Source organism: Amphiprion ocellaris, chromosome 7 (genome assembly GCF_022539595.1).
Source record: "Amphiprion ocellaris isolate individual 3 ecotype Okinawa chromosome 7, ASM2253959v1, whole genome shotgun sequence".
Lineage (NCBI taxonomy): Eukaryota > Metazoa > Chordata > Actinopteri > Pomacentridae > Amphiprion > Amphiprion ocellaris.
Genome location: NC_072772.1, coordinates 28,611,786 through 28,631,342, shown reverse-complemented (window position 1 = coordinate 28,631,342; position 19,557 = coordinate 28,611,786). Strand labels below are relative to the sequence as shown.

Here is a 19,557-nt window from a genome sequence, read left to right as displayed (position 1 = left end):
TATTCTCATTTAAAAACTGGCTGTTCATTTCTCAACTTTTTCTCTTTGGAATAAATGTAAAAAATTAATTTATGACTACATAAGCAGAGATGTTTGTTTAAAAACTTCTCTAAATATGCATGAATCCATGACAGTTTTTGGATCATTACAGCCCAGATGTTGAAAAAGTTTCATCTGATTGCAATGATCTGGATATTAAAGGCCATGTTTTAGTCATTGCATCTATTACAAACTTAAATTTAAAAGTCTGGTTTTCCAACAGAGACAAAGTAAGTTTTCCCTGAACATTCCTAACAGAGTAGCTCTTCGTGTTTTAACTCCGCAGTAGAGAAGTGAAAGTTACTGCTAGTGACTATTATACATAAACTGTGATATTTTTATATAAAAAAATATTCTAATTGGAGCTGAATCCACAGAAATAATAGTTGGGAAGACACGTGTAGCAGGAATTTAATAGCTAGTATGATAGATTAGAGACTATGTGCATTAGTAGAAAGGACGTATGGACTTTAATTATGTTGTTTGTTGTTGTTGTTTTGATATACTTAAATATAAAGATACATTGATCATTAGTTAATATTAAGCTATTTAGAATAGCATATACAACAGGACATGCAGATTAGACTATATTCAACTTTTTAAAAATTATTGCACAGAGTACAGCAGCAAGTTTAGCATCTAACCAAAAATACAAAAGAAGAGGTGCATTACATGCTCATTACATCTGTATGTATTTGTTTTCAGCTCTTATAATCAGCATTGCCCTTCAAGTCCAGTATTAGAGTTGGGCTCTAATCCAGATTCTTGTATCACAGATATCAAGTTTAAAAGACATATTTAAGGTTTAATCTGCAGCAAACTCAACACTCAGTTGCAGAATCGGATTTCAGAATCCTTTTCCAACTCATTTTCATCTGCAGTACTCACTCAGGTCAGCAGATGGCGACAGGGACCCACGGACTGGAACACGTTGTACGTGATATTTCCACTCCACAGCAGAAGATGGCAGCAGTTCAGAGCTGATCTCAGTCAAACATCCGTCTCAGGACTCCACCGGCTCCTTCATGGTCCTCCTGGCTCGTTTCATAACATCACAGTGCGTTAAACTGAACGTTGTTGTGTAATTGTCTGTCCTTCAGCTGTTGTGCTGATCAGAGCAATGACCTGCATGAAGAGAATATCGTTTAAGAGGCGGCTGGTCGCTGCAGCTCTCAGCTCCTGCAGGCGTTTCCACGCTGAACTAGTAAGAACGTGTTTATTTAAATGAAGTAAACTCGTGTTTCTTTATTTGGGACTATGACGAACACACATGCATTTAACTTGACCTGCCGGCTCACCTGTTCACCCCGCAGGTGAGACATGAGTCCAGTGGACTTCCCATAATCCATCACAGCAGGTATGTATGTGAGCTGCCAGCCAACCACAGGTTTCCGATGAGCAAGTTCCCCAGAGTTTTACACTTTCTGCTCAAGGACCAGGTGGTTACAGACAAACAGGTGAGTGAACCATTGATATGTCTAATAGAAAATAGACCTGTAAAAAAAAAAACAAAAAAAAAAACTGTTCATTAGTTGCATAGACTCTAATTATGGACAAATCATTGCAATATTGTCACTTTTGATCAGTATTTCTATTCATGAGAGAATCAGTATATTACTATTAGTATGTGAAATATTAGTATTTTACACATCCAGAGGAATTTGTACAATCTAATCCGTTTTTTATAATTTTTTTTTCTGCTCATGTTCCCTATGTGTTTGCACCATAGGCATTTTGTAGGTCTTTTATTTTGTAACATCTTTTTTTTTTTTAACCATTCTTGCATTGGTTTTCATATGAATTAGTTTTTCCTGCCATTTAAACTTGATGATTAATTTGCTGCCGATGTGAAGCACTTTCAAACATGTGTTTTGAAAAGTGCTATATAAATAGTTTATTATTATTATTGTTATTATTATTAACCCCCTTTGCTGCTGTAACACTGCCAATTTCTCAAATGTGGGAATAATAAAGGCTCGTCTTATACTAAATAAACAGTCTTGTGCCAGATATTGCTCTGAAAAATATACAACATGATATGTATAATATAGAGAAATAATCATGGAAATAATATATAAAATATGACATGATATAATCAGCAACTAACTTGGCTGTTTATTAATGGGTAATGCAGATTTTTTTTTCTCTGTTCATGCATCAATTGTTCATTTTTAGAGGACAAAATTATTTAATATGCCCTGTTGGGTACTTTGGGTTATATAAGGAAACTTAATATTCTTTCATTGCACAGACTGATTATTCAGTGACATAAAATGCTGGTAAACTGATGTTAAATCGCTGCTAGTACAGCAAATACTATTAATATCAAAAGCACTTTCTCCCATTGATGTGATTTTCCTTCCTCACAGTAGGTGTGGGTCCCAGAAATTGCCTCTAAAGATTTACTGAGCAGTGTGCACACTGAGGATTACCTGAACAACTTCATAAACGGAAAAATAGATGAGCGGGAACAGAGGAGGACGGGGTTTCCCTGGAGCGAAGGCATCGTGAGACGCTGTCGATATGAAACAGGTGAGAACTAGAAGCAGCACAAAGAGGACGACTTGACAGCTGCTCGACGTGGAAAGATCACACTGCACCGCTATCACCTTCTCTGCTGTTGACAGGTGGGACTGTTCTGGCTGCTGAGGTGGCTCTGCAGAGAGGTCTGGCCTGCAGCACAGCAGGAGGAACCCATCACGCTTTCCCCAGCTACGGTTCAGGGTTCTGTCTCCTCAATGACTTAGCAGTTGCAGCCAAATATGTGTTGAACACCTCTTCGACCAAGAGAAAGATTCTGATTGTGGATCTAGATGTGCATCAGGTGGAGTTAACTTGTCACTTTCTCAGAACGACGTTTGATTTCAACACCCCAGCTCAACTTTGTGTCAATCGTCCTCTGTTTTGCATCCGACAGGGCGACGGTACAGCTTTCATTTTTAAAGAGGAGCCATCTGTGTTTACATTCTCGGTGCATTGTGGGAAAAACTTCCCCCTCCGTAAACAACAGAGTGATCTAGATATCAGTGTGGAGGATGGGCTGGAAGACCAGGAGTACCTCTCCACAGGCACGTTAAAGCAGGGCACAATAATAAATGCAACATGTGTTCAGTGTTTACAGGAAAACAGTGTCACAGTCATGTCAAGATAGAGCACTGATATCTTCATTTTGTTGAAAGTTCATAGTTTTTTGCTGTTTTTGTTAAAGCAAAATTAAAAATCCTAGAATAAAACTATTATAATTGGCAATATTTCCCCTCAAGCTAACTAATATGCCTGATTGTGTTCTTAACAGTAAAGGAACATCTTCCCTGGCTGCTGGAGACTTTTCGCCCAGATCTGGTCCTGTATGACGCTGGTGTTGATCCTCATTGGGACGATGAACTTGGGAGGCTTCGTCTGACAGACCAAGGTGAGCAATTCTTTTCTTTTTTATGCTCTTTTAGTCCACCTACACATCGCTTGCAGGCTTTTTTGAATGACTACGTGTCTTGTAGGGCTCTATCAGAGAGATCTATACGTGATGAAGACGGTGGTGAGTAAAGGGGTTCCTATAGCTACTGTTATAGGTGGAGGATACTCAAGAGACATTGATAAACTGGCCCTCAGACACTCTATCGTCCACAGAGCCGCAAGTCAGGTAAACAGAACACTGCTCCTTAAACAGATTTTACCAAATAAACCAGTTCAATACAGAAATAATGACTTAAATAAAGTGAATGTTGTCATGTTCTTTATATTTCAGGTTTGGAGGGAGTGTGGGATGTAAAACCTTCATCTTCTGGAATGTTTTTATATCTTAAACAAGCAACAAACATGTTATATATTTTTTTAAAAATGTATATAATCCGATATGAACTCAGGAAAGCTGGTGCATCGAACTTCGTTGTACCATATATGGTACTGCCTGTTGGCTGAAGAGGGATTTCAGAAGACGTTCAACTTGCTGTTTACCTCATCGAGATACGTTTATTTGTATTAACTGTACAACTAATAAATACTCCCTGTTAGTTACCTTTTACATGGATGTACCATCATTTTCCATTTTTACTTAGACAATACTCAGACATCAGGACGCTGTAAGTGGATGGTGTGAAACCTCCTGCAGCCAAATGCAAATAAGACAGATATTTGATCAATGGTCAGGTTAGTGCAAATACCCAGATATCATACAGTCTTAGTTTACTTCAGTAACTCAGCACTGCAGAAATCTTGCTCTCATTTGTGATTTAAACCTCAGCTTATACAAACATGTTAAATCTGTGGTTCAATCCTGCTAATTTCTTTCTGCCAAAAATTTGGAAACTGTTATTCGCACCTTCACAACTTGTCGTTTACATTTTTAGAATTACTTGTTTCTCTGGCAATAGTAAAAAAAAACTCTAGCTCATCCATAACTGAGTTAGAAACATGAGCACATCTCATTACACCGGCTATTACCTTCAGAATCGATTTTAAGCCGTTATTGATTACTTAAAAAACCCTGGGAGATCTCCCTCCAAATTATTTATTAGATCTGCTCATAGACTGCCTGTGGAGATCTGGGCTGCAAATTCTGCCTTGTGTTTCAAATCAACTTCAAAAACCCACTTTTGTGAAATGTTTTTGTGACATTTTAACTCGTCCTAGTGTGTTTTATTCTTTTTTTTAAAAAAACTGTTTTGAAAGCTGCTACAGAATTAAAGTTCATGATTACTGAACTAGACAGTTTGTGATTGTTAACGTATCGCATGAACAAAGGTATATTGTGACTAAAAGCAACACGAAAACACTCGTGACCAAAAAATGTTTAATAAGGAAAGTAATTAAAATCAAAGTATTTACATCAGGTCACATAAGACATTAAGGTACTGCTGTCACTTCAGAACAAACACAGTTGGTCCACACATACTGTACTGATGAGAAGATGCACCGTCCGTGGCACGATGTGGACAGAAAACCAGAATGTTTCAAGTTTCACCTATTTCCATGTCATTCACTGACATCAAGCAGCGGCATATTTGTGGTACAGTGCAATGTTTATTCACAGTATATGAGGCAGTTGATTTGCTGAAACATACGAGTTATATATTCAGCCGGTTACAAGACAACACACAACTATTGCAAATATTAACATCGAGCGCACACACACACACTGGCAACGTGATTTTTGAAACACAAGACGACAATGGCACTGTTTTGGAAGATATTCTGCACAACTTAGAGCTCTTTTTATGATAGTGTTGTGATAGATTACACATGAGCAGTTTACAGAAAGCCTCACTAAGAAGTCTGGACAGATATTTGCTGCACATTTGGAAAGAACGTGGGATTGTAAAGCAGGCAGACACGACGAAACTGAGATGTTTCCACTGATATCAGCGCATAAAAACATATAACAGCAAATGAAACTGTGTACTTTAACCTCCCTAATTCATCTTGGGCTAAAATTTAAAGCCCAAAGACAAAAATAGTGCATTTCCTAACATTTCCTTTAAAGAAATGTTCTTTGAAAACAGTTAAAATCAGTCGCAGCCGTGGAGCTCGCTATAGAAAAAAACATAAAATATTTAAAACTGATTTCCGAAAAAAGACAACACTGGTGATTTGGATACTGCTTGTTGGCTTCATGTATTGAAACAGAATAAATACTTTAAAAATGTGTTGTAGTATACAGTAAGAGCCATTGTTGAACATCCTCTCTGCTGAAATATTACAGTGATTAAAACACTACAGTGAGTCAGCTGGTTCCAGAACTCCTTAAATAAAAATTTAAATAATAAAAATCACACTTTCAGTAAAGACTGTCAGCAGTGGAGTAGTTTAGTGTTAACTGTACCTTCAACAATGGCTACATCTGTACATTTCTACACTTCTCCAGTATGAGAACGCAACAATTATTGAATGTGTGATTCAGTGCTAAAATTTGAGGCAGAGGCAACGCAAAGTAAACTATTTCACATCAGATTTTCCACAACTGGACTTTCTCTGCCACCACACACCAGTTGGCGTGATCGAAGTAGGTGTGTTTCACGTGCAGCTCCTCGACGTGATTCTCTATGAGCTCTGCCAGCTCTCCCTCCCTGAAGACGTGATAGTACCTCAGGCAGGAGCCTTCCACCTGCCCTTCACTTCCCTGAGGACTCAGCGTGCGTCTCTGCTGCTCTTCTCCCTGCTGCCCTCCCTCGCTTTCATCTTCAGACTGCTTCAGGGGCTCCCGCTGCAAAGAGACCAGATCTGGCAGAGCCCAGGAGCCACACTCCTTGGCTAAAGATACTGAGACGCTCTGGTTTCCTGTGCCGGTGTTGTTGTCGCCTCTGGGATGGTTCTGTCCCTTGTGCAGGTCTGTGACGGAGCCGAAGACGTCCTCCTCCGATCCGATCACAGACGGAGGGGAAAAGAAGCTGGAGACCTGCTTGATGAGGCCTCGTCCTCTCCCGCGCTGGTTGGACTTGTTCCCCTCGTTTTCGCCCGAGGTGGAGGATAAAGTGCTCAGGTCTCTGGAGGACGACCGGGAGATGGCTAAGCTCCCGAAGTCAAACACAGAATCCAGAGACCTGGAGAAGAACCACAGTCTCTGAGTCCTCTGCTGCGGCACGCTGCGGGACAGATCTTCCTCGTCCGCCACAGAGGATGTGCTTCTAACCTTCCTGTGCTTTTCAGTGTTGTCTATGGCTTCGCTCACACTCTGTGCCGTCGCTCTCCTCCGGGGTTTGACGTGCTCCCCGTTGAAGCCAGGCGCCACGTGAGGATTCGGGTTCCAGGGAACGAAGATGTCCTGCTTCTCAAACTTCCGCCGTTTCTGCTCCATGGCCCACACGTAGATCATAATGCGTCCACCCACTCGCAGGGTGCGAGCCATCTCCTTTATTGCTCGAATACGACGCTCTTTGGTGGACAAGTGATGAATGACTGCGACATAAACATTCATTTGTCAGAATTAAGTAGGCTGGTGCGTAGGCATTTATTTAATTATGATGTTGTGTCACATTCAGCACTCGCAGTTAACAGAACACATCATGTACACAGTGGAAGGCGTACAAGATAAATTAACAGTGTGGGTGTCTGTTGTCATCTTTGGGCCTAATTACACTCTTTTGTTAGAGGACACGTGAATTATTTCACACTGTTGGCTAGGCAACACAAGTTTATGGTGAACTGAGGTTTATTATCATGAGAGTTTAATTTCATTCCACGCAAACGGCAGCTGCAACATGCATATATAGGGAGTGATTTGTCCCTGAGTGGGAGGAATCAGCAACATCCAAACATCTCTTTAACTGCGTGCATGTGTTTATTACCTGCGATAGAGAGCACGGCATCGAAGCAGCCGTCTCTGTAAGGCAAATGCAGTCCGTCACACATCTGGACCTCGTGTCCTTGGCTCCAGGCAAAGTCCACCAGGGGGCGACACACATCGCAACCCAGCTTGAACACTTCCTCGTTGATGTGGAGATACTTGCCATTGCCACAACCTGTCAAGGACAAGACGGTCAGTTAGAGGACAAGAGAGTGACTATGACAGATAAGTGGCCTGATTAGATTTAAAACATATCATCCTTCTCTTTAAAGAAAGGACACTTTAAGAAATATGTGTTGTGTTTCCAAAAACAACAGAAAAAGCACCATATATCGGTGATCAAGTGACACGCACCAATGTCAGCGACGATGCTCCCAGGCTGCAGGTCCAGCAGGAACTGTCGTACCTTTGGCCAGGCTTTGTAGCGGCTGTCGTTGAAATATGGAGCAATCTTGTCATAGATACTGTGCACATGGTCTCGCTCGAGCCGACTGGCAGCCTCCTCCATCATGTTCGTCCAGGCTGCCTCATGCAGCGGCCTCAAAGCATCATGGCTGCAAGGACAAAATAATCTCTGCTTACTTCTAAATGGCTAATCCATTACATAGTGACCCTGTTTCTTTCACATGTAGACCCCTGAAGTGGAACAGCGCAGTGGTGTTCCTCTAGACAGACATGCTTGTTAAGGTCTAACAAGGTCAGCTGGAAGCCTTAATCAGCAGACACACTCAAACATCTGTCAGGCCGCAGCGGTAATTTAATGCCAAACCCTTCGCTTTGTACTTCAAAGTACCAGCAGCATCAGTAAGGAGTCTCACATCCAGCCGGCAGACCTCCTCGAGGGCAGGCTGAGGTGAAACATCTCTAGCACAGCTCAGTAGGTTGAATATGCCATCCTTCGGTTGGTAGAAATTAACTAACCAAACCAAGCAACGGTGAGGAGGCAGATCTCACCTCATGAGGTTTATTTTCATGGCAGCTGTGGCAGATTGTTTTTACAGTAAAACAGAGGTGAAAAGTCAATGCATAAATCATTTCTGTCAGCAACAAGATGCAGAACGAACAGCATCGATCATGCTTGAGTTAATGATTTTCACTGGATACTGGGCTGCCGCTGGGGTTTACATGCTGTCATGCTTCCATCAGTGTTAAAAGCAGTGGGAGATTTCAGCATCAGCTCTTCCTCCAGGACTCACGCTCACCTAACGTGACCCTCATTGATTCTGAGGAGGACGTTCTACTTCCCCGGAAATCTGTGGCTAATTTATACACATGTGAATAGACTTTCGGTCTGATTGCATTATTTTTGATTATCTGACAGCACTGCAACACTAACTGTGTTACTGCTTTAGTGGAGGTTGTTATTTTTTCCTCTGATACATAAATGTGGCTACTTGCAGGGTAGTTTCATATGCATGTATTTAACACAAAATGTTTCTGCTCCTGTCTTGAAGATGTTGAAATAAGGACTTTAGAGCTACATACAACATCAAATATGCAGCTACAATCATAAAGAACGATCTCCAACAACAACAACAAACCCCCTACATTTCTCTATACAGTATATGTATATTAAATTCTCAGATTTATCATAGAAGTTGGGACTCAACTGAGAATATTAGGGATTATGTAATTGTGATGTTTGTGTTATTCACAGCTCCCACTGCAGCCATCTCAGTTTATTAGGATGCAGCCCACAGCTCCTGCAGTGCTGCTGTTGTGGCTCCCTCAAGCACTACATGTACAAACAGTTGTTCTACGTTATCATCTGAAGGCTTCGATTGTTACTTTAAGGGAAACTGTCTCAATATGCAGAGTTCTCGTTTGACCCGTGTGGTTATTATCTGGTGGCTGAATTAATTTCATGCAAATCAAACCCACACAAAATGCAGTTTCCATCACGTCGACTCAAGCATTTGTGTGTAAACTGCAAATGTGCAATCAGACTATGTTAATCCTATTAAGACTTTCAGAGCGGCCGTCTTCCAGACACATATGTAGGATAAATTTATTGCATGTTTTCTTGTAGCACAGCATCAGTTGGTTTAGATGAGATAGAATTGGTTTAGCAAAAATGCAATACTGTATGTTGATTTTTATTACATTTAGTATTGTATAGACTTTAAAATTAGAAGTGTTTTGTTTATAGTATTGTACAGCAAGTTTTCGGGAGTATGTACTAACCTTAATGGTAATGTTTTGTCTTATATTATTATATATATTTGAATTTCCCTCGGGATTAATAAAGTATCTATCTATCTATCTGTCTATCTATCTATCTATCTATCTATCTAATTAACATACAATTCATTCATCAAACTGAAATCATAGTTGTTGCCTGCTCTGACTTTATTTTCTGCTTTTAAAATCTTTTTAAATTACAGATATTAAATTTTACTCCTGAGGGAGTCTGTAATCAATGACGACAATGCCATATTAAATGTGTCATCAGGAAAACAGACTGCTTCCCTACAATTTAATCAGACAGACGCTACTTCTGCATCTGCATCCAACATCATTTTTGTAAAAATGCTGATATTAAGCATCAAATCATCATTAGATCACGCAGTGCATGACCAGTCAACTGTATCTTTTTTGTTGCAAAGCATCTGTTTGGAAATCACACTTCAAAATGTTCACACTGTGTCAAAGATTTTCTGCTCTATGTGACGTAGAGACGAGCGAAAGATACAGGTTGTTCTTTTGAATCAGGTGTGATGGATGAAAGCTGTCGGTGCTGCTAAACCGCCCCAGCAGACACCATATATCAGTGTCAACATATATCTGACAGGAGTGGCAAAATCAATAATCACTGCAACACATACAGAGAATATCTAACTTAAATCTTCCGCCTGGAACATGAGGAAAGTTTCCCACTTATGTATATCTCTAAATGCACTGTCTAATATTTATTAGCTGTCTACTTCATCCTCCATCCATTCATGGTGGGCTGTCAAACTGAATATAAGACTGTTCCAAGTGAAGAATTTCACATTAATCAATCTAAAATTGAGCGTTGCAGCCTAATGAAGCGTGTTATGCCACAGTGCACTTTGCTGATGAGGTCGACCATAAGCGAAGCTATCAGACGTTTCCCCTCCACCTCTCTTAAAAGACACGAGACTGATACGTCCTGGGATTTATTATGTACTGGTTCCCATTGTGCACACAACGAGCATTACTGGGAACATTTACGGCAGGATATTAGCAACAAAGGCCGACCTCTGCTGCATGAAATGCAAATATTTCCCTCTCCCCTCCCTGTGCAATAACAGGCTGTCTCCTGCTCTCCTGCGGTGGTAAATACAGTGTATGCAGCATCCTTCACTCAGACCTATTTCTGGACCACCATCATCTGCATCGCCCCAGCCAAGTGGAAGTGAAATATCCCTTATGCAATGCTGTAATCTGGGCCTCTTTCAGTGTTGTCTGTGTTCAATTGCGCCTGAGTTTTCCCCTGTGTTCACTAGACCATGGTAGTCCTCAGCTGATATTATGTAACCAGCAGCTGGGGAGGCTCACAGCACTGCTTCTGACTGACAAAGGGACCTAAAATTAAATCAGAGGACAGAGGCAGCGTCCAGCACACAGATTTTTGTCTGAGGTGGAGGACATTCAGAGGATAAAGGTGGAATCAGCCACTGGTTTGATCATTTGTGGCTGCCTGTAGCTTCCCTGGAAAATGAGCCGTAAGTTGTATAGGAGGATATTTTGGTTGCACAGCATTTGCCTTTGAACCCTCCTTGTGTTATTCAGCACATATGTGACTGTAAACTGATGTTCCTGGTCCATGTTGACAGTCGTGACCTCAGCTGTGTTATTGTGAGCAGCCACAGAGAGAGAACAGGTTTATCCATCAAGTATGCCAGCAGTTAATGACTCAACATGTGGTGAGAGGTCGAGAGGTTTAGTCTGCTCAACTTAGACTCCCTCATTACTGGCACTAGATGCTAAAATGTGCAGCAAATAAAGGCATTCAGAGGCAAAGCATAGAGAGAAGGACAAACAACTGCAACTTAATTAAATCATAATTACAGGTGCTCTAAATTAAAATCAACTGCATTGTTCAGATTTTAGAATTTAAGACTTCTGTATGTGAGATGCTACTTGAACTCTCAAAGTTTGTTTTTTAAAACTGATGCAGGTTTCACCAATCTGGATTCTTAAACACTCACACACACATAAGGTTGTTTTAATCAATTAGAATGTCATTATTACACTGCAATAGCTGCTATTATCTTAGAGAAATTCTGCACACACTTCCCTCAAATACACTTCAAAAATGCAAAATCACTAACCGTGGACGTAGCAGCCACTGTGCAATAATCCGCCTCAGAGCTCAGGTCGCTGAAGGTAAACTTCCCTCTGATGGATCTATATGATCGACGTGTCACCGGGATCGGAGGCAGCTGCTCCACACGGCGGCACCGGGTCCACCGTCACCGACATGGTGAGGACCGACACCGCGAAACTGAAGCGAAGACCCGCCGAGGGTGACCGCCAGCAGCGCACTGCCCGCAGGACGGCATCAAACCCACAGCAAGTTGAGCTGCTCACCTGTTAAGGTGGTGAGAGTGCGGAGCAACACGTCCGGGGAGGTTTTTCAAAATTAAAGCAATTCTAAGCGGAACAATTTCGTGTTTGTATCATAACTTAGGATTTTTTTTTTCCATTTGACTGGCAGTACGATGACATTATTAATGATAACTGTGATATTTTAAAATAGTTCTGTTTTAATAATACGCATAGAAATATCATATAAATCAACACAAATCTGGTTGATACACCAACATAGGACCAGCATACACTGTTAAAACAACAACAAACAACAAAAAATAATACCCTTCATAAGGTTGGGGACCTGAAAATGCAATAAAAACAATCTCACAAAGTACTGTAATTTTTTAAATAATTAAAATATATTTTCTAACCTTAATTTTACAATAATCTATCATATTTTTGGCCTTTTAATGTTTAGCATATGATATTTACAAGTAAAAAATAATGAAATTATCTATGATATATAAAGGTTATATATATATATATATATATATATATATAGATAGATAGATAGATAGATAGATAGATAGATAGATAGATAGATAGATAGATAGATAGATAGATAGATAGATAGATAGATAGATAGACAGATAGATGAAATTACAGAAACTACACTTGTGTTTGTGCTAACTGTCATGATTTGTATTCAGTTTTAGAAATACATATTTAGTATTAAACTTGATTTTAACAGTTTAATTGAAAATGAAAAAAAACTAAAATATTGTGCATTTTGAACACATTGCTCAGATTTTCAAAATGCACTGGCTCCCTGATAAGCCCCTTCTTGCCGTATGAAACTCTCTGAATGGCCTGGGACCAAAATATATCCAGGATATGTTTGCTGAGTACAGGTCTGGAAGGTCTCTAAGATCTGCAGGGACTGATCAGTTAGTTGTGGCCAGAGTTCAGACCAGAAATGGTAAAATGGCATTTAGTTATTACGCTGTCTGCTGCTGGATCCAGATCCCTTAGATTGGAACTCAGATTCACCACAATTCTGGACATTTTTAGGAGCAAGCACATGACAATTCTTTCTTTCACTGCTTTTAACTAATCAGTTTTATCATAATGTCTAGTCCAAATTGCCTGTACTTTTGTTTGACTCGTCTGCACTTTGATCATTTATTTTTTCTATTTATTGTATACTCTATCTTTCACATGCTTCATTTTTTTTCTAAACCTTTTCCTTTTTCTCCTGTTTAAATCAATTTTAATTGTTCTATAAAATTTGTAACTCTGTTTAACTCTTCTGTTTTGGATTAATCGATTTTTATTAAATTTTTATTCTGCTGTATATGTATATGTATATATTTTGTGTTTTATTAGTTTTATTTTTTCTGTTTGCCTGTAAACAGCTTTGATTAATTACTGTATCTGATATGGTGCTATATGAGTGAACTAGCTTCCTTGCTTACCAGTACTTGCAGATTTATATATTTTTAACTGTTTCTATACAGCAGTAAAAGTAAGTTTTCTTTGCAAAAAAGAAAGACAGAGTGACGCTTTTATTTTGAAGAACGTATGAGCCGTTCTTTGCTCTTATTGTGAAGGACTTGACTCAGCTGATGGTCGTAGGTGTGTAAAAAGATGACACGCTGTGCGGCCGCAGAGCTCGGCTCTTATTGGCTGTCAGCCTCACGTGACGACCACAATAAACAACGTGAACCATTTCTGACAGCTCACGAGAGCTTTTATTTTCTGCTTCATCCGTTTTCCCATCAGGATTAACGACCTTCAATTTAAATTCACTGTTTGCATCTGAAGGCTGCGACTGGAGGAAAAATACAGATTAAAAAAAAGCAAGTCTGCTGAGCTAAATCTGGAGGCTGAGAACAAAATATAAGATGAACATTTACAGTATGGACTTAACCCATATGGTGGAAATCATCACTGTAACATAAGTTATTTTATTTTTTAATTAAAAGGAGGTTTGTTTGTAGCCCTGTCAAGCATCTGTTTATCTCTTTAGCCTCAAACAAGTGATATCTTGAGCTGCAGTTTCCTGATTTTCCACTTGCAAAGGCATGAAATGTATAAATATTAAAATGAAATAAATTCTACACAATTAAACAGTGCTTTTCAATGCCTACAAATGTGATGATTACAAGATATTAGCTCGTCATGTCCAGTTTCTGTTGTTCCCACGTGAGTGTCAGCTCTGATTTATTCTGCCCTTTTTGCCCACTAACATGCTTAACAGCAGCAGTAATAACAGTGATTCTCAGCTGCCATTCAGTGGCTACAAAGCACTAATCGTAACTGTCAAGCACTCGTGCTCTCTCCTGCTGCAGGATTCTTACATTAACATCATACATGCCCGTGCAGCACACAGTTCAAACACATTCACACTGCTGGCCAGTAAAACAAAGTGGGTCGCTGAAGGTGTCAGCAGCTGCTCAACTGTCTGTTCCTCTGCCGCTGCTCTGTTAAGTCTATTCAGCTGTGAAATCAGTTAGTAGTCACGCACCATCCTACACAGCGTTTGTGTTTCGAGGACAGGATTCTTACCAGCCTTCAGTCTGGAGATTGCTATTTCTCATGCAGCTGCAAATGTTCCTCAGAGGCAGCACAAAGAAAATGCAAAGCGGAGGTAGATAATAGGTAACAGCTGGGCCACATTCAAGACACTGTCATTTACAATATATTTGGATGAATTCTCTCACATTCAAGTAGCCTCATTTTGTTAGAGCAGGTGAGCGGCAAAAACCCTCAGGCCTCAGCAGGAGACTGGCAGTCGGACACACGGAAAACCACACTAAGATGAGATATTGTCATCTTGTTAGAGGCCACCAAACAAGTGATGATGTTTGGAGCAGACTGTCCCATCGGAGGAAGGCCTGGAAGATGCATCTGAAAAGAAACTCCCCAAATATGCAGGAGTGCTGAATATGCGGCCCGCGGGCCAAAACCGGCCGCCAGAGGGTCCAATCCGGCCCGCAGGATGACTTTGTAAAGTGTAAAAGTTACAGAAAAGACTTTAAGTGCAATTTGTAAATTTGTAAAAGTATAAATTTAAAATAATTCCTAGACCTTGACAAGTTGTTTTGGTCATAAAGGAAAATACTAGATTGCTCATTGTTCTTTTGTCATTTTGTCTCTAATTTTTGTAATATTTTGTCTTGTTTTTGTTGTTTTTTGTCTGACTTTTATCGTTTGTCTCATGTTTTTGTTGTTTTGTTTCTCATTTTTGTCATTTTGCGTTTTGCTTTATTCATTGTTTTGGGTAAAATTTTTGTAGTTTTGTTTCATGCTTTCATCATTTTATGTCTTGTTTGTCCATTTTTGTAACATTTTAGTCAATTTTTTTGTCACTTTTTGGTTTTGTTTCATGTTGTTTGTCTCATTTTTTGTCATTTTGATTCTCGCTTTTGTCGTTTGTATCTCATTTTTGTAATATTTTGTTGTCTTTTTTTAAAAAAGTAAAATACTATATTGTTCAGTTCCAGATACCTGTGATTTTGTGCCTTTGTAGATACTGTGATCTGGAATTTGTAATGTGTAAATGATAAACTGAGGCATAATATTGTTGAAATTGAATTTATTTTTCTGAAGAAATTTCAGGTTGTTCATAATGTTTTGTAGAAAGATAATTCCTTAAATGTGAATATTTTCAGAATGTACTTTTTGCACTAAAACAAAGGAAAAATTTGGAGTTGTTGTTATTTATCAGTTTTATGTTATGATTTTACGAGTCCGGCCCACTTGAGATCAAATTGGATTGAATGTGGATCCTGAAATAAAGTTAGTTTGACACCCCTGCTGTAGAGGCTGGATCAGGGTTCTGGGTAGAAGAGGTGGCGCTAGTACAGAGGCAACAGTAATGTTTGTATCTGCTGTTCTTGTGTCAGATGCACCGCGAGGTTGTTGAACAATGGTGATGTGTGAAGGAAAATCAATCCTGTCAGGCTGTCTGCCACAGTGTGAATGAATGAAATCCAGTGCACAGGCTGCATTGTGTTGGCCCTGAAGGCTGAAACTCTAATAGTAGGAGGAGAAGGCTTCAGCAAGCCCAAGCAGAAAGAACACTTCCTCACACAGCATCTCCTTTTCTAATCTCATCATCCTTCCCTGGTCTGTCTGTCAGAAATATGATTTTTAATAGAAATAGAAAAAAAAATGGAATCAATGTTCTCTGATTGATTGTGTTCATATGACAAGGAACACGACTGACCAGCAGAACTGCTTCAATAAGACGACACAACAGCTGTGTAATAATACTTCAATTTAGATCCCAGCTCCTTGCATCCACATCAGACAATGCACAAAATGTTTCTTGGTCTTTGCAGAGATGCATTACTGGTCAGAGGAGCAGACCTGAACTGGCCTTCCTGCTTGTGCATTTCTAACTAACTGAACGAATTCCCAGTAAACCAGAAGTTAGAAGCTGACGTTTACCCATCTTCTGTACCTTAAATATATTTACCACCTCTACCAATGACCCCTCTGCATGCAGGGATGTGCTCCTGAGACAACTGCTCTACCCGAATTTGCATTCACATGACTCATCCCCTGTTGGGAAAAGCCATTGAAACCTAAAAAGGAGAGGAACAGATCTGTGAGCAGATGGCTCCTCCAATCAAGCTCTTGAAATGAAAACCCAGTGGCCCAGCGCTTACATGAAACATGCGACTGAAGCAAAACCTCGAGCAAAACAAGATGAGGGAAACGAAACTAAAACAGGGAACAACTGCTGCTCTTAGTCCAAACCTACAGCAAACAAACAAATAGTTCTTATACCTAAATCCTGCATCTAATAGAGAAAATTTTAATATATGAAACCCCCTCCCTACTGGCGATAAAAGACTTCACTAAAGGCCATGTGGGCTCCACATCATACACAGAATAAACAAACATGTCTTTTCAGCTTGGCCAGTCCTAGAATAAACCTATATATCTATTTGGATGAGGATTGTGTTAAAGGTCAGTTACAAAAATAGAAATCACACATGAAAAAAAGGTTAAGCAAGCTAATTTTATAACAAACTTAGGTAATTAATGGCTCATCAAGGAAGTCAGAAATACATATAAAGTGTAACAGGTTCAAATAAAACCATAAAATCAGAACCAAACTAGCTGGAGAAGATCTCAGAGTGATCACGCCACTTAAATAAGGTGAGAAATTACTCAGGTGTGTTTCTTTTCCTGAAGCAGTAGTCCTTACCTACTGGGCCAGTTGGTTTGTCATACTAGTACATCAATATACTACAACGCAAGGAGGCATCCAGTGCTGCAAAAACACTATATTTCTTACAAGAACCATAATCAGCAAAGGAGGCACTTATAAGAAATTGTCTTTCCTCCTGAGAGGTAGGTCTTATCAGTGTGACTTTAGTTTTTTAAGCCAGTTGTAGAAAAACTTCCATTTATCTGAATGTGTTTTTGCTGTTACCTTTCTGTTCTTATCTGTTTTTCTTTTACAACTAGTTGTATTTTTTATTGTTTTATTTAACCCATATTGTCCATAGTGTCCCCCTGGTACCAAATCTTGTACATTATCATTGTATTGGCTTGTATTTGTATTAATGTAATAGAGTCAAATTTAATCAGGTTTATTCATTAAGCATGTTTAAAACAACCCCAGATGACCAAAGTGCTGTGCATGTTAAGAGTTAGGCAGCACCGAAAATCAATAACTGATTCGAAAAACATGTATCTGCTTTCTCTGCTGAGCATTTGAGTTTTCTAAGACAAAAAAAAATCAAAACAAAATCCAGGTTTTCATAAAACCTTCCAGACTGTAGCTTTGGACTCCCACATCTAACAACTCCACTGGTTGGAGCCCATTTCATTTTCACTTTTTATGAATTATTTACCATATGACCTCAATAAATGCTAGCGTAGTCAAGTACACTGATGACTCAACTGTATTAGAGAGAGAATCAACATGCTGAGTTGCAAACCATTACTGAACGAGTAAAAAATGAATAAAGTAGTGCTGAACACTATGAGAACTAAATGCATTGTACCTGGTAATAGGAATGTTCTTGTTAATAACACTTTGATTAACCTGTCGATATCAGTGGAATCATGTGGAATAATACCCCTCAATCTGTCACACATCTGTTCAAGTGCTGCTGAAAAACATCTTTAAAAAAAAAAACTTTCAATTGTGCAGAACAAAGCAGCCAGTTTCATTCTTCACTGTTCTTTCTGTACTCACATGTATGAGATGCAGAGACACTAATTTAGCTAGCAGTAGAGGATAAAATAAAGTCAATTCTGCCACTATTTATGCAAACTGTTAGAGTGCATAAGACACTTAACTTTTGTCATGACAAACTAGTTCTGTACTGTCTTTTGTTGTGGAAATATGACATGTCAGGTGAGTTATGGTCAGCTGGTTATACCTGTAGTCCACGTATGAATTAGAACTGCTCTTTATAGATGTTCTTCTAACTGGAACACTGTCAAACAGATCACAAATGGGGTTTCTTTCAAGAATCACTAAAGAATAGAATTCCAGCATAGATGTGATTGTTTGTTGCCCTTGAGTACCATATCTCATGTATGCTTTTATATGTTTAATGCATATTTTTAATATCAGTCCCAGCAGGACAAGTTGCACTTTCCTCCAACGCTAATCCTAAAACATAAACCAAATCATATCGCATTTAATGCACATTGAGGGTAGTTTTTGCTTTTCATATGTACGTACAGGTTTCTGCTGAGTGTTTAGAGATTAGTGATTTTTGTGCAGCCAGGATGAAGCATCGGTTTGTTTGCTCCTCCTGAGATGATGACTTTTCCTGCTTCTGACGTCCTGTTGTTGAGCTGCATAATGGGTCACTGTCGCACAAATTAGTGTTGCTAGTAGTTTTCGAGGTAATTTAGATCCCTGTGACCACTGCTAATAGAAGATACAGTGATGTCGTGATGGAAAAGGTTGTAATATAAGTATATATCTCCTCACCTTGACACAATTTAACCATTTTAATCACAGTTAAAACCTCCAATATGCTCATCAGAAAAAGGCTTGTTGGAGTTTCTGGTGCTGAAATTTTGCATACAGAACAATAACAAGAGCATCTTCTCTTTCAATAATTGGAAAATATTTTCTAAGCATCCTTGAAGAAAGCCACTGATTGAAGCCTGCCTCCATAAACTGCATAGCAGACGCTTTTTGTTTTACTCTAATCAAAGCCCTTTGGTTTCCTTGAAAGCCTTGTCTGTGACAATCGTGTGTGAGCCATTCAGACCGACTACCTGCTCGAGGGGTTTGAAATACCCCTATTGTAAAATTACATTATTAGCAAACAGAATCTTCTTTTCCTATGGAAATGAACTGTTTCCTACTGCAGTTCATGCCTCCACCCTCAGTGTGTGTCAGTGCTTCTGCTCACGTACTGATTGAAGCTTTAGGTCCTGCTCATTGAATGGCTCCATGATTTCAAAGGTCAGAGCTTTTACTTTAAAGATATGGAAGGCAGCTGTCACCCTGCTGCATGCTGACAATATGATGGTGCTCTCGAAGGTGAAAAGAGAAAATGTACTCTACATTAAATATTCAGACAAGAGCGATGGAGCCATCAAAGATTCTTAAATACTGATGAAGAACACTGGTGAATGGTACAATTAAGTACAAGAATCACTCTCATCAAAGGCTCATTTTTGCTTTAATAGCAGTCGGACGTCACAGTTCTCTTCTTTCATACTGGCTCATTTTAGGGTGCTGTCTCTGC

At 39.4% G+C, this 19,557-nt stretch overlaps 2 protein-coding genes across 2 annotated transcripts; one reads left to right on the top strand and one right to left on the bottom strand.

The window, feature by feature from the left end:
• Positions 1-1,018: 1,018 nt before the first annotated feature.
• hdac12 (histone deacetylase 12) lies at positions 1,019-4,060 on the top strand. Its single transcript, XM_023262901.3, has 8 exons — positions 1,019-1,243; positions 1,353-1,496; positions 2,412-2,571; positions 2,667-2,863; positions 2,957-3,107; positions 3,335-3,451; positions 3,537-3,679; positions 3,785-4,060. Exons 1-8 carry the CDS (start codon positions 1,160-1,162, stop codon positions 3,806-3,808), a joined length of 1,020 nt encoding a protein of 339 aa, XP_023118669.2. The 5' UTR covers positions 1,019-1,159; the 3' UTR covers positions 3,809-4,060.
• Positions 4,061-4,811: 751 nt separating this feature from the next.
• trmt9b (tRNA methyltransferase 9B) lies at positions 4,812-11,874 on the bottom strand. The gene is made up of 4 exons (XM_023262886.3): positions 11,617-11,874; positions 7,673-7,872; positions 7,320-7,493; positions 4,812-6,930 (listed from the first exon to the last, which is right to left on the bottom strand). Exons 2-4 carry the CDS (start codon positions 7,827-7,829, stop codon positions 5,981-5,983), a joined length of 1,281 nt encoding a protein of 426 aa, XP_023118654.2. The 5' UTR covers positions 7,830-7,872; positions 11,617-11,874; the 3' UTR covers positions 4,812-5,980.
• Between the last annotated feature and the right edge of the window lie 7,683 nt (positions 11,875-19,557).